The sequence below is a fragment of the Rhinatrema bivittatum genome, chromosome 1 (genome assembly GCF_901001135.1).
Source record: "Rhinatrema bivittatum chromosome 1, aRhiBiv1.1, whole genome shotgun sequence".
Classification (NCBI taxonomy): Eukaryota; Metazoa; Chordata; class Amphibia; order Gymnophiona; family Rhinatrematidae; genus Rhinatrema; species Rhinatrema bivittatum.
The window spans coordinates 762,971,072-762,985,902 of record NC_042615.1 but is presented as its reverse complement, the minus strand read 5'-3'; the positions used below and the strand labels follow the sequence as shown (position 1 = coordinate 762,985,902).

At 41.2% G+C, this 14,831-nt stretch overlaps 1 protein-coding gene across 1 annotated transcript in view; it reads right to left on the bottom strand.

Annotated features, from left to right (window-relative positions):
• Positions 1–1,320: 1,320 nt before the first annotated feature.
• CPLX4 (complexin 4) overlaps positions 1,321–14,831 on the bottom strand; it is a 30,638-nt gene continuing 17,127 nt past the window's right edge. The window contains exon 3 of the mRNA XM_029579440.1: positions 1,321–1,845. Coding sequence (XP_029435300.1) covers positions 1,618–1,845 — 228 coding nt within the window. The 3' untranslated portion in view covers positions 1,321–1,617. The remainder of the gene's footprint in view (positions 1,846–14,831) is intronic.

The following is a 14,831-nucleotide window of genomic DNA, read 5'->3' as shown; positions in this document are numbered from 1 at the left end:
AACCTTGCTTCACAAAATATTGATTCTGCTTTTCAGAAGTATCACCCTGAATGGGCGTTGCACTTAAATCTCTTGGAGATACCATCTCATAAAACCATTAACTTTGCTATGTCCCCAAAATAGAATGTTTTCTGCTGCTGACCCTAGTCTGTGGAATAACTTACCTCATTAGGGTGCAGTCAGACTTATTTTGTTTTAAGAAATGGCTGAAAACATATTTGTTCTCTATGGCATACACTAGATAGCATCTTCTGCTTGTTGTGAACTCTCTATTGGTTTTCTGTTGCTAATGTTATGCTAGTATGAATTTTTTCTGTTGCATTTATTTGTTTTATATTGCTTATACTGTTTTGCTTTATCATGTTTTAACTGTGTACGTGTTGATCTAATTCACTGAGAATAGTAGATCAGCAGAATATAAACTTAATAAATAAAGTTAGCTAGAAAATACATGCATAAATTACACCAATCTTCAAAGTGGACTTAAGCTTCTCTATAAGCCTGTTTGGAAAATTATGCTACCGAACCTACTTGCACGTACTTACACCTGATAAATGTGTAGAATTATTTCTTGAAAATGTCTATGCAGCCTTTTAGAAATCCAAAAGTATGCATGCAAGTCCAAACTCATCCAGAACCCTTCCCCCAGAAGCGCCTTCATACAGTCCGAATAAACTTACATGCATATATGACCTACACATGTAAGTTTACCTGCATATAGAGCGGGCAATTTCTGTGCCTAAAACATTGCTTTACCTGCAGAAGTCCTTTTGAAAATTACCTTCATTTAGTTTACAAATTGAACAGTCAATGACATTATCCTTGAAGTGATGTAATATTAAGATAATGGATAGATAACGCTAGTTATTGTTCAATAGTGCTAGTTGGTTTGGGGCAGGAAAATTCCTTCTGTTCCTGATCGTAACTCATTTTGATTTGGTAAGATGAGTAATTAAATCTAAAAAAAATTAATACGTGTTACTAGCTTTCAAGAGCTATTCTCTCTTCAGGAAGTCAGTAAAAATAAGTGAGGGATGATGTTATTGGAATATGCAAATAAACTGTTACTTGGATTATAATCTAGTCTGTAAACTACAATTTGCTTGCTAGCCTTTATTTTATGTATGTGAGTGGACTAACATTATAACTGCATTATATTTTTATTGGCTGTTTGTCAGTACAAGAATAATTGATTTTGCTAAACATAAAATATATCTGTACGGCAACCAAACATAGGCCTGATTTACTAAGGTTTTTTTCATATTCTGTGTCTGTAAGAAAAAAACTTAGAAACTGAGCCCAGACCTGGATTGTATTTTCATGTTTATAAAAACATTTTCTGGTTTACTGGTAGATCAAATATATACATCTTGGCATGCATAAATTGTCCCCTAGACAGCCTGTATGAGAGCATTAGCATTGCATAACTCCTTAGTGGCCAGTTCTGTTCAGTATGATAATTTTGTAATGGATCATTCAAGAATGATACTGTGGTATGGTTGTGGGTATTGGGATTGGGTCTTGCAAGTTAAATACTGTCTGCACAATATTTATTTGTCATACAGTATGGCAGTTATGCACACTTTATTCATAAAAGCCACAAACATGCCTCATCTTTTACATTACAGAACATTTCTCTTCAGCTGTCTGCTTTATTGAAATGAATGTGGCTTGTGCTTTCTCTTTTAATGTGTCCACACTCATATTCTGAATATCTTGAAGATGGCCTAGGAATGAGTCCTTCTCTTCTTCCTCTAACTGATCATCTGCTACCATTTTCTGAAGGTCTTCTGGTAAATCTATATCATCCCCAGCCATTTGTATCTGGTTTTCATCGTCTTCACTCTAAAATAAAAAGAAACAAGTATACTGTTGCTTAAATTCCTATAGAATACACTCCAGTGCTGTTACCTATTACTGATTAGTGAAACTACAAAATTGATTTATTTATTGAAATATTATCATCTGAATTATCCAAGGTTCTAAGTAGAGTACAATTATACTATAATCATAAACCCAATCAATCACAAAACAATAAAATACATAACAGTGCACTAAAAAACATACTCAAACATATTAAAAACCATAGGACCCAATATTTAAATCTATCGGTGTATGTAACTTAGCCAGATATCACTTATCCTTCTAAGTTACAAGGGATATTCAGCAGCATGGATATGCCACTGAATATCAGTATAAAAGTCGCTACTCAGTCACATAAGCTATACTTATCCAGCTACGTAGCACTAAACACATTGGGGCAGATTTTCAAAGGCCACGCACGTAACATACGCTCGTAACCTGAGAAAATATGCCCCTGCGCGCACCAAGCCTATTTTGCATAGGCTCGGCAGCACGCGCAAACCCTGGGCTGCACGAAAGTCCTGGGGCTTTCAAAAGTGGGCAGTCTGGAGGCGGGTCCGGGGACAGGTCTGGGGGCGTGTTCCAAGCCCTCCTCCGTTCCGGCCATGCCGGGGGTTCGCGCTCCAGCAGCGTGCCAGCGCGCGCAAGAAACGTAAGAAATAAAATAAGGTAAGGGGGGATTTAGGTAGGGCTGGGGGGTGGGTTAGATAGGGGAAGGGATGGGAAGGAGGGGAGGCTGGAAAAAAAGTTCCCTCCAAGGCTGTCCCCATTCCCTGCAATTTCGGAGCGGCCTTGGAGGATACGGGGACAGCCATCGGGGCTCTCCTCGAACTCTGTGCGCGCAAGGTGCACGCATGTTATAAAATCGGGCATAGATTTGTTCATGCCGGGTTGCGCGAACTAATCTACGCCTGTGCATAAGTTTTAAAATCTGCCCCACTTTGAATATTGCTCTCGCATTTGAAAACCACTGCAATTAATGGAAACATGCATAACTGAGTGCCAGCTCTATAGCAGGTCTAACTTATCCAATTAAGTTAACCAGATAAAAGTGAACATACCTACTTATCCAGTTAAGTTAACCAGATAAAGTAGTGCCGTCCACTGCCTGACTATCTGGTTATCATCTTATCTAGATAATTGACTTATCTGGCTAAGTGGTGCTTGCTGAGCATAGCTAGTTATTCAGTGGCTGCTACTTAGCTGGATAAACTATACTTATCCGGCTAAGTGGTGCTAAACATGCTTTCAATATCGGCCTTTCAACATTTGTAAACCACTACAATTAATGGAAACACACATACATGAGTGCCAAACAGGGACAATAGTTGACATAAATGTTAATACCACTCCCAGAAGGCTTTTAAACCAGCGGTCAACAGTTTCAGAAGACAGGATCAAGAACCAAAAGCTTGTGACTACAAAAGAGCTTTTAGTTGTTTTTCAAAAACTGCTAGAGAAGCTTCCATTTGTAAATTCTCCATTTTATCCCACAGAGAAGAGCCCACAATTGAAAAGATCCCCTCCTGTGTTTCACATTGATGTGCCAGTTTATCAGAAAGTATGTCTAAAAGATTTAAGCCCACTGACCATAAGGCCCAGGAGGGCCAAGAAGCTTAAGTACCATACTAAACACCTCTGGGTTGCCACTGCTCAAAGCCTTATGAAATAAAACCAGAATCTTACATTTAATGTGGGATTGAACAGGGAGCCAATGATAGAAGTGATATACATTTCATATAACATAACTCAGCAAAATAAGAATGGACATCCTATTGAAGTAGGGAAGCATATAACAATTGAAAATATGCATTTAGAAAATAAGCATTTTGAAAATATGTTGCATTTGGATTAGCATCAGCAGCAGATTACTAAAATGGTGGTACAAGAGTTGTAAAAGGTTATTTGCCCTGAGCTGGTGCTAAATTTAAGCAACTGCTTTTTGTCTCATCTAAAAAGTGCATCTTGCATGGAGATGAAACAGAATAAGGATGTTTTTCTTCCCCCTTGAAAAATATTTCATGTGGACAGAGAACGCAGATGTACAGCGAAGTGTTTTCTCCTTCTTTTTGAAACAGATACACCTCAGATCGAAACTTGTACAAGTCAGTGGAGAGAGAGTTCTTATTTTTTATGTCCTTTGATTTTTTTTGTATTCTGCCTTATTTCTTTTTTCACTTTTTTTTTGTGATTCTAATGACTCACATAGTAAATGATGGTTGATAAAGACTAAAATGGTCTATCTAGGCTACCCTGCATAGTTCTTAGGGTTGCAACTACCGCTCTACAGGTCATCCTTTGGATAACAAGGCCCCATTCCAGCCATAAAAGAAAGTGATAGCCAGACTTCCTCTTTCCAGCTTTAGTTATTTATTCTTTCTTGTGGTGCACGAGGATTTGCCCTGGCCATAGATGCCACAATAGCAGACTGCCTCTGCCCTATAGCTATTTTAGGTGAATGTGATTAAACTACATTGAATGTATCAGTCTCATGTCTAAACCTTAAGTTAACTAAGATATGCCTAGATGGATCCTTTGAATGCAACACTGGCCAGTTGTAACTGATGCTCCATACAGGTTATCACCATGCAAACATAATGTATACTCTCATGTTATATTTATGCACATTTATAATGTATTGATCACCCCTCGTTTTATGTAAACCGACATGATACGAACCTCCGTGAATGCCGGTATAGAAAAACTCAAATAAATAAATAAAAAATAAACAAACATATTTCACTAAATGTTGCCATAGGTTAACCCAGGTCTTTATTTTCATCCTCTAGCCACTAGGGAGCCTCAGTTTTCTCACTTCCTTTTGAATACCATTGCCATTTTCACCACCTCTTCTGGGAAGGCATTCCAGGCATCCACCATCCTTTCTGGGAAAAATTATTTCCTGACATTGTACCTGAGTCTGGAGTATTATATCATGAGCCTTAGTTCTACAACTTCCTTTCCACTGGATAAAATTTGATTCTTGTGCATTATTAATACCTTTCGTGTATTTAAAAGTCTGTATCGTATCTACCTGTGTCTCCTCTTCTCTAGAGTAGACATATTTAGGTCCTACAGTCTCATCTTATATGGCTTTTAATGCAACCATTTTTATTGTCTTCCTCTGCACCATTTCTAACCTATCTCTATAATTTATTGAGATACAGCATCCAAAACTAAATACAGTACTCCAGGTGAAGCCTCACTAATGACCTGTACAGGGGCATTATCTCCTTCTTTTTCCTTTTCTGGGTTATTTTTCATTCTTGCATTTATGGTCAAATATTCATCAAAAAACAATTGTGTAATTTATAAATCGTTCTTAGACAGAGAACTTACATCGCCATCTCCTCCAACTGTTTTGATATGGGAGGTTTACTCTATTGTAATTGTAGTTCAGTTTACTCATGGGTTTTCTGAGGGCCAAGCCCACACCCAACACTTGTTAAAATAAGCCCCAGAAACCCATAAGTAAACTGAACTGCAATTACAATATAGTGAAACTCCTATATCAAAACAGTCCCAACTACCAGCACTGAAAGAGTAACAACCATTCATATGAAAAGGCAACAATGCAAATATTATACCACACCCAAAAAACCCAATAAACCTCCTATTGGGAAAACTGAATAAATTAAGTTGCTATAGCTAACTACACAGAAACTACATGCTAGCCAAATAGCTTACCTTGGTCATCCATGCAGAGCATAGAGAGACTTTCACCAAATCTCTATATAAATAAAAATGTAAATGTTCGTTTGTTCAAAATCTTAAATCTCCGCAAGTTCTTCACCGATTGCTTTGAAATTTTGACACAACGTTGCATTCAAATACGTGCGTGTTTTTATATACCTATATTATATAGATGTCACACCTGTGACAGGTAAAAACATGCTTTTGTGCAAAAACAGTGCCATCTGTTGGATGTAAAAGCAACACACGCTATCTACAATATAAATGGGCTCTGACCGACTGACCGCAAATGCGCAGTAGAGAGCAGCTCTACCGCGCATGTGCAGACCATAGAGCTCTGCGCTACGTGCTGGGTGTCACAGAGGGGAGGAGGAAAGGGCAAACGAGTCGCCGCTCTGAGAAACGGCTCAGCCCGTTCCTCCGCCGCTGGAGAAGGGGGGAGGGAGTAGGGACTGCCGGACAGTTACACACAGGAGGAGGAAAGAGTAGAAGAGTTGCCGAGCCAGTCCGTCCACCGCCGGGGAAGGGGGGGGAGGGAGTTGGGACGGCCGGAGCAGAGCAAATGCAGTAGAAAGCAGCTGTGAAGAGATCACCAGCAGCTGCAGCCTGCAGCAGCCAAAGTGCAAAGAGCTGAACAGAGAACAGCTCGCTTAAATATATTAGAAACGTGCGCTCTCTCTTTTCTTTCTTTTCCATTTAACCAACGCGTGGCCGGGTACAACAATGAAAAAACTAAAACATTACCAGTCTCATAAAACATCAAATATCAAGAAATACTGTATAAAATATCAATCAAAATAGAAAAAACATACTAATCATAAGAATAAATATTTCAAAACAGGTGACAAAACATCCAATAATTTAAAACGTGAAATCATTTAAAAAATTTCCCAAACACCAATAAAATATTTCAAAACAGCAGACCCATCAAACATACATGGGAATCTTTGGTTTCCATTCACCCCAAGATTATCATGGATATGTTGGGAAGGGTTGAGGATGCACAAACTTTCTCATCTCTCTCATATTCACGTACTCTCTAACACAGCGGTTCTCAACTGGTGTGTCGCGACACACCAGTCTGTCGCCAAGCACCGGCTGGGTGTGTCGCGTGCTCCCGGCCTCTCCCGCTGCTCTTTCTTCCCTGCTGCCGTTGCCGCCGGGCTATTGGCACGTTCAAGCCCAGTGGGAACGGCAGCAGTGCTAAAAGAAGCTGTGGCACCCGTGGCTGGCCTTTTCTTCTTCCCGCGCCTGCATTCCCCCCCCCCCCCGGACAGGAAGTGATACGCAGTGCGCGGGAAGAACAAAGAGCCGTGCCGCGTGATAAAGTAGCAACGGCCGCTGCAGCATCGGCCCCCGAGCAATTGAAGCAGCCGGTAATCGGGAAAGGAGACAGCAGCATGAGCCTCCCGCGGTCGATGGAATTCTTCCTTCTTGGCCTGTGGGGGCTGGAGGAGGCAGCTGCTGCAGCTACCATTTGTGCTGGGGGGGGGGGGGGGGGGAAGAGAGGAAGTGAGTGAGAGAGAGAGAAGCAGCCAGCCAGCCAGTGTGTAAGTGAGAGAATGTATTTGATCGAGAGCATGTGTGTGATTGAGAGAAACTGGTCAGAGAGCTGATGTATGTGTATATGTGAGAGACAATGAAAGTGACTGCTCAAGGAGATGACTGATGTGTAGGTGAGAGTGTGAGACAGTCAGGGATGTGATGTGTGTGTGTGTGTGTGTGTGAGAGAGAAAAAGCATGGACGTGAGAAATCTGGGTATGTGAAAGAAAGCATGGGAGTGAGAAGCCTGATTATGTGAGAGAGAGCATGGGAGTGGGAAGCCTGTGTGTGTGTGTGTATGTATGAGAGAGAGACTGGTTGGTAAGGTGACAGTGTGACTGGTGTGTATGTGAATGTGAGAGAGAGAAAATGTGATTCAGGGACTGAGAAGCCTGTGCACATGGAGAGCGAGCATGGAAATGAGAGAGAGACTGGTGTGGGTGTGTGTGTGTGTGTGTGTGTGTAACAGAGAGAAAGTGATTATGGGAATGAGAAGCCTGTGCATGTGAAGAGAGTGAGCATGGGAGTGAGAACCTGGATGTGTGTGAGACACAGCATGGGAGGGAGAAGCCTGTATATGTAAGACAGAACATGGAAGTGGGAAGCCTGTGTGTGTGTGTGTGTGTATGCATGAGAGAGATCAGGTGACTGGGGTGTGTGTGTGTGAGAGAGAGAGAGAGAAAGTGATTATGGGAATGAGAAGCCTGTGCATGTGAAGAGTGAGCATGAGAGTGAGAAACCTGGGTGTGTGCGAGACAGCATGGGAGTGAGAAGCCTGCATATCTGAAAGAGAACATGGGAGTGGGAAGCCTGTGTGTGTGAGTGTATGCATGAGAGAGATCAGGTGACTGGTGTGTGTGCATGTGTGTATGTGCGAGAGAGAAAGAAAGTGATTATGGGAATGAGAAGCCTGTGCACGTGAAGAGTGAGCATGGGAGTGAGAAACCTGTGTGTGTGTGAGACACAGCATGGGAGTGAGAAGCCTGTATATCTGAAAGAGAACAAGGGAGTAGGAAGCCTGTGTGTGTGTGTGAGCGCGTGTATGTGTGCATGAGAGAGGTCACGTGACTGGTGTGTGTGTGTGTGAGAGAGAAAGTGATTATGGGAATGAGAAGCCTGAGCATGTGGAGAGAACAAGCATGGGAGTGAGAGACTGGTGAGTGTGTGTGAGAAAGAGAAAGTGATTATGAGAGTGAGAAGCCCATATATGTAAGTGGAACACGGGAGTGGGAAGCCTGTGTGTGTGTATGGCATGAGAGAAACTGTTCAGGAAGGTGACTGGTGTGTTTGTCAAAGACTGGGAGATGATTGGTGTGTGAGAGACAGAAACTGGTCATGGGGGCATGACTGGTATGGTGTGTGTGTGAGAGACATGGGCCCTAAGGAAGAGGACCATGAGTATAGAGCTTAGCCACTACTGCTGCTTCTGGTGTGTGCTACAGCCTGCATGGAAGAGGAGTAGGAGAGCTGCTGGAGGGGGTAAGTAAAGGTGGCTTTTTAAGTTTATTTTTCTTGATTGACTGCCATTTTAATTATTTAATATTATGTGATGTGTCTGCTTTTTTTTAAATATTTTATTGGTGTTTGGAGAATTTTTAATAGTTTTTATGAGTTTTTAATTGTTGGATGTTATTCTGTTCATAGTTGATGTGAAACATTTATTCTGCCTATTAGTATAGTTTTACAATTATTTCTGTGTGGGGATCTATAGCTGCTTGCTAGTTCTGTTTTCCTAATAAGAGGTGTATTGGTTTTTAGGGCCTGATTTAATATTTGTAGTGTTGCCTTTTCATAGATAGGGTTGCTCCTGTTTGAGTGTGTTCCATAATACAGGTGTAACTGTGTGCGGATTAGTTTATGTGCATTACTACAGATCCTGGGAGTATGTTAGGTCGGTTCTGAGTCTGTTACCGAGATATTTTACTAGCATGTAAGCGTTTTATCAGTCTTATTTGTTGTGTTTTCTCAAGAGGACATGCATTGGTGGTAAACTGTTGTCTTTTCATAAGTAGGGCTATTGAGCCTGGAAATAGAAGGAGTTTGAGTTGCTGTTACTGAGATGACACCAGAACCAGAATATCTTTTTGTAGGGTGAGTTGTATGGGGAATGTCATAATTCTGCTTTATTTATTTATTTATTTATTTATTTATTTAAAGGCTTTTATATACCGGAGTTCATGTACTAGTACATACCACTTCGGTTTACACAGAACCAATATTGGAAAATTACATCAAACAAGTGGGTATAAAATAACAAGGCTAACTTTGTAGGAACTTAGAACTTGAGGTAAAGGAGAGAACAGGACCAAGTGGTAACATAAGAACATAAGAACATAAGAAAATGCCATACTGGGTCAGACCAAGGGTCCATCAAGCCCAGCATCCTGTTTCCAACAGTGGCCAATCCAGGCCATAAGAACCTGGCAAGTACCCACAAACTAAGTGGGTAAATAGCTAAATAATAAATACAAATTCTTACAATAAATACAAATGCTTACAGATTAAAGTCTTCAAAATCTAAGTTTACATCTTCAGAATAATGTTTAAATCTACAAGAACTAACGGTTACATCTTCAAAGTTTGTAGACTTCAAAGCTGAGGTTACATCTGACTTAAAAGGTATTGGTGTAGCATGCTGTAAATTTAACGATTGGGAATATGAGACCAAGAAATACAATTAAGAGTTGCGGCATCAGACATCTGGTTAACGTGATTATGAAATGCGTGAATGAGTCTAGTTCTGGGACGTGGCTCTGAGCGAAAACTTTAAGTGAAGGCTTTTGTAAAGAGCCAGGTTTTGAGTTTCTTTTTGAATGTTCGAGTACAGGTTTCAAGACGAATGTCCGTGGGGAGGGCATTCCAATGGAGGGGGCTGGCAGTCGAGAATGCACGTTTCTTGAGTGAGGACTTGGCTGAAGGTACGTGTAAGGTGCCTAAGTAACTGGTTCTGATTGGTCTTGATGATGCATGTGGACGAAGTGGACAGCTTAGATCAAGCGATGTTTGGGAATGGATGGTCTTGTGTGTTATTTACGTCCATTATTTTACGTCCATTATTTTACTTTACGTCCATTATTGTGGGTCAGGGGGGTTCCTGTGGATGCAAATTGTACTTTTACATCTAGCCCCGTGACGATCATGGGTCAGTGTGTCACGCATGTGAGAACCATCTGCCAGGTGTGTCCCGACAGAAAAAAGGTTGAGAACCACTGCTCTAACACATACACATACACTCGTGCTCCTTCCCACGCATCCTCTCGCACACATTCATTCCCTCCCTCTCTTACTTGCACCCATGCTCTCTCTCACACACACTTATTATGCCAAGACTTCTCTCCAGCTTGCTTTCTTCCTGGATGGGGTTCACCAGCATCCCCACCAGGGCATCTCTCTTGCCTTTGTTTCTGAGGCTGCTGACCATCTCTATCTCTCCTTTCTCCCCTTTGGGTTCCTCCCTTTCTACCACATTGCTTCCACCCTCTAGGTGTGCCATTGCATCCATTCCCTCTCATTCCCCTTTCTCCATGCTTTGCTCCTTTCTCTCTCCTTCATTCATTCATCCCTCTCATTCACTCCCTCTCTCACACCTCCCTTGTCTTTCTTCCTTCCCCTCTCCTTCCTTCTTTTTCTCTCTCATCCCGACCTCTCCCCTCCCTTCCCTTCCTTACTTGCTGGGTCCAGTCTGATCTTCTTTCCATGGCATGGCCTTGTTTCCCACCACTGGCGGTTCTTCTTTTGCTGGCGCGGAATACCCGATTGCGCTGGGTCTGATCTCACCATCCTTTACCCTTTCTTCCATCATTATTTCATACCCATACCCCCTTTCCCTTCCCCTTTTCTTCACTCTCATGTACCTGCATCCCTTTCCATTTACATATTCAGTAGCGCTGGGCTTGATCCCACCTTTCCTTCCCCAACTTTCCCTCATTCATCCACACTCATTTCCCTTTCCTCTTTATTTCCTTCTCACTCACCAATATCTCCTCCACTTTGCACACCCAGTAGTTCTGGGCCTGATCCCACACCTACTTTCCCTTCCCTCTCTACAACTAACCCTTTTCCTTCTCTTCCCTCTCACTTACCCCTCCCTCTCACTCTTCTTCCTTGTACTAGCAACTTGGGTGTTCAACTGCATTGGGGCACCATTCTTCTTTATGCCAGTAGGACATGGGAACACCAACCCAATATGTCATCAATTGGCACTACCACAACCACACGGAACTCTTTGCCTGCCTGACACATCAGCAAACTGTGCTGCTCTCTTTCTGCTGTGGGGATGGGGACTTTTCCAGCACTTTGGTAGTGCCATTTTCTTCCTTCTGGAGGGGGTGGGAACCCCACTGGCACCTCAGCTACCCGCATTGCAGAACCGGACTTTTAGTTGCTTTTTGGCTGGCAAATGAGGCAGATTTTGCAAGCCTTTTGGTTTGTTTTTTTTTGGGGGGGGGCGACACTTTCTGCAGCCCCCCCAAATTTTGCCTCACCCTGCCTTATGACAGAACCACCCCTGCCTCCAATGGCACAGCTGTGGGATTTTGGAAAGCTGTTTCATTGACAAAATCATCCATCAGTCCCAGATCAGGAATCAGAGGCTTGGTGGAGGGCAAAGAAAACAGTAAACATATAGGAAATGAGATAATGAGGGACGACAGCCTCCAGAGAAAGCATCCCTTGGCAGATGCCATTTCCTAAAATTGGGGTTATAATGAATAATTCCAGAAACGTAAAAAATGTGCAAGGGAACATTTGCATGTTAGGAAAATTGAACAAAAAATGACAAATGTTAGATCAAATACCCAGGGAATAAATAGAAACAATCTGTAAATCAAAAGGGAAAGATTTATGAACAAGGGTGTCAGAAAAAATACCTCTCTCATTTGCGGGAGCACTGGACTTTTTCTTTTGTAATTTATATTGAGAAAAAACATCTAAACATTCAGACAGACAAAAAAATGTCATTCCACAGACAGCAACAAAGCATCCAAAAGCCAAGAGATCTGGGAGCTATTTCATACTTTGGTAAGTCCTTGCCAGAATATGGGATACAGTTTTGGATACCTCTGTATTAGAACAGTATGGGTAAGATCAAAGGAGTTTAAAAAAAAAAAAAAAAAGCTTATAAGAGGAATTAAAAAAAAAAGGAGGTATGGCCAATTTGTGGTAAGGAAGGAGTTTACAAGGCAATAAAATAAAGGGGAGTAATTTTCATAGTTATTTATGCACATAAATAAAACCTGGTTTTATGCACATGTAAACCCCTACTGGGTTTTTACTAAGAAGAAATTTTATCCGTGTAGCTGGAGGAAAAGCCGACCAGCTGGTTTACAGCTCCACCATGTGGGCTGCAGTGTTGGTAAAGACCTGGTTCTATGAACACCAGAGACAACATCTTAAGGTGTGGATTTTCAATTTAACTGTTCAGGAGGCAGGATGAGGCAGTTCCTGCTCCTATTCCTGTTTTCTTTTTGGGAAAGAAAGATCCTTGAGCCTTAGGGGTTAAGGCATAGGTTAAGAGAGTAGTAAAGGTGTTCTTCTCTTTATGGTTTAAGGACTTGTTTCCTTATTTTTGTAATGTTCTTTTGCAGGAAATTTTATCCAGCCTTTCTTCTTTTATTTTAGCCTGTTCACTAGCACAGGGGTAATAGGTCCTTACCCTCTTTTAGAATCACACAGTATTTGATAAATTCATAGATGTAGGAGGGTTGAAGTAAATGTAAAAGTTTTGTAAAATGGTATAATAAGACCATCCTCTCCTGAACTTTTCCTAGAGAGGTCAGCGATTAAACAGTATCCTCAAACTCTTGTCTAGTAATTCTTGCCTCTAATATCTTCCTTTCATTTTCACTCAGTGAGCTGATGGGGACCCCCATTAAAAAATAGTCAGCCTTATTTTACTGGAAGATTATATCTGAAATATAGAAAACACAAAGGAATTGTATATATCTTGATTTTTAGATAATAATCACCAGTATCTGATTTAAAAATTTCACTGTTCACTTAACCTCTTCTTTTTTTAGTTGGTGAGCTAATAACTTACCAGCTTTTTTTTTTATTTTTTATTTATAACTTTACCGATACATACAAAGTATTAATATACTTAGGAAACACGAATAAGCCAATGTGAAACAACATTAGGAAACACACTAAAAAAGAAAGGATAAAGATATCATTGGCTTATTACAAAATTCAACCTACCCTGAGGGGGCAGCATATGAGGAGTACAAGGAAATAAAACAAGGAAAGAGCATAATCCTGAACATACAGAGCTGTCTAAGATTTATAGATATTAGAACTCTATGGATTTAGAAAAACTAGGTAGAAAATAAATCAAGAAAGGGTCTCAGCTGCTCCGGGGTGAAAATGATATAGCAATCACTATCTTTAACAATATATTTACAAGGGTATCTTAATAGGAAAGTGGTCCCTAGGGAAATAGTTTCTTGTCTCATTATCAAAAATCCCTTTCATCTTTCTTGTGTGGTTTTAGAAATATCAGGAAACATTCGCACATTAAAGCTATGAAAAGGAGAATTTAAATGATGGAAATAGCAGGTCATTAATTTACTAATGTCCTGTTCAACTATAAGTGATACAAGTAAAAGTAGGACTATCAATAATCTCGATACCCGAGAATTCCAAGAAAGTAGCTCAATTTTGCATATCTAAGGAAAGTCTTCCAGGATCCATTGGTGTGCGTCTTTCCGCTGAGGTAGCGGGTAGAAAATACGCTTTGTTAATCGGAGGAATCTCTATCTCTGGTATAAGTACTTCCCGAAGGTATCTCTTAAGGGTAATTAATGGGAGTTCTCCCATAACCCTAGGAAAGGTAATCAGTCTAAGATTCAAACACCGACTCCAATTTTTCAGTAATTCAAGCCTCCTAGATAACGCTGCTCTATCTTTAACTGTAACTGCATTGAAATTTTGGATTTATTGAATATCTGTTTCCACTTTGGCTACAAGGACTTCAAAATATGGAGAAATTCCTCCTGAGCTTTAATTTTACAGTTCAGGGACGCAGTAAGTAGATCCATTTTACTATTGCAGGATATTACTGCAACTGAGAGCCCAGCTGTTAATTCCCACAAAGTGTCCAAAGTGACAACTGCAGGTTTAATAGGAGGTGCAATATGCTCACCTGATGTAAAGGGATACCGTCAGAGGAAGGCAGCATAGAAAATCCAGCAGGAATCAAAGAAACCTCCACCGACGAATCTTTTCCTGTCCCCGAGTGTGCAGATGCCGAAAGCTCTCCCTCCCGCAGCTCTAGATCGCTGACATCATCTTGCAGCGACATCTGCAGGGCATCTGAGGCTGACACACCCCTAGCTATCAGCAGTCGAGTATCGGGGGCTGAGGGAAACCTCCACCCAAGGCGAAAATGGCTCTCCTCCAGTCGAGATTGCAGTGGGGTAAACCCCACCAAAGTCTGCAGCTCCTTGAGCCATGAAGGTGGTAATTAGAGGCTGTTCGGTAAGCTTAGTTGGAATAGAGGAAAAAACCCTCACTTTACCTTTGCGTTTGGGCAGCATAATTTTTAACAGGAAACTAACCAAAAAAAGAAACTAAGAGCAGCTCTCACACGTGGCTCCGTTCAAGATGCCATCTTGCCCCCCCCAATACCTTACCAGCTTTATTCCATGTGATATGGTATCTTTTTTTTGTCTTCAACAGACTATAGACTCTTCTTCTCCAAGTTATGTTTCAGTTGCTCTCTAGTATGATTGAGCTT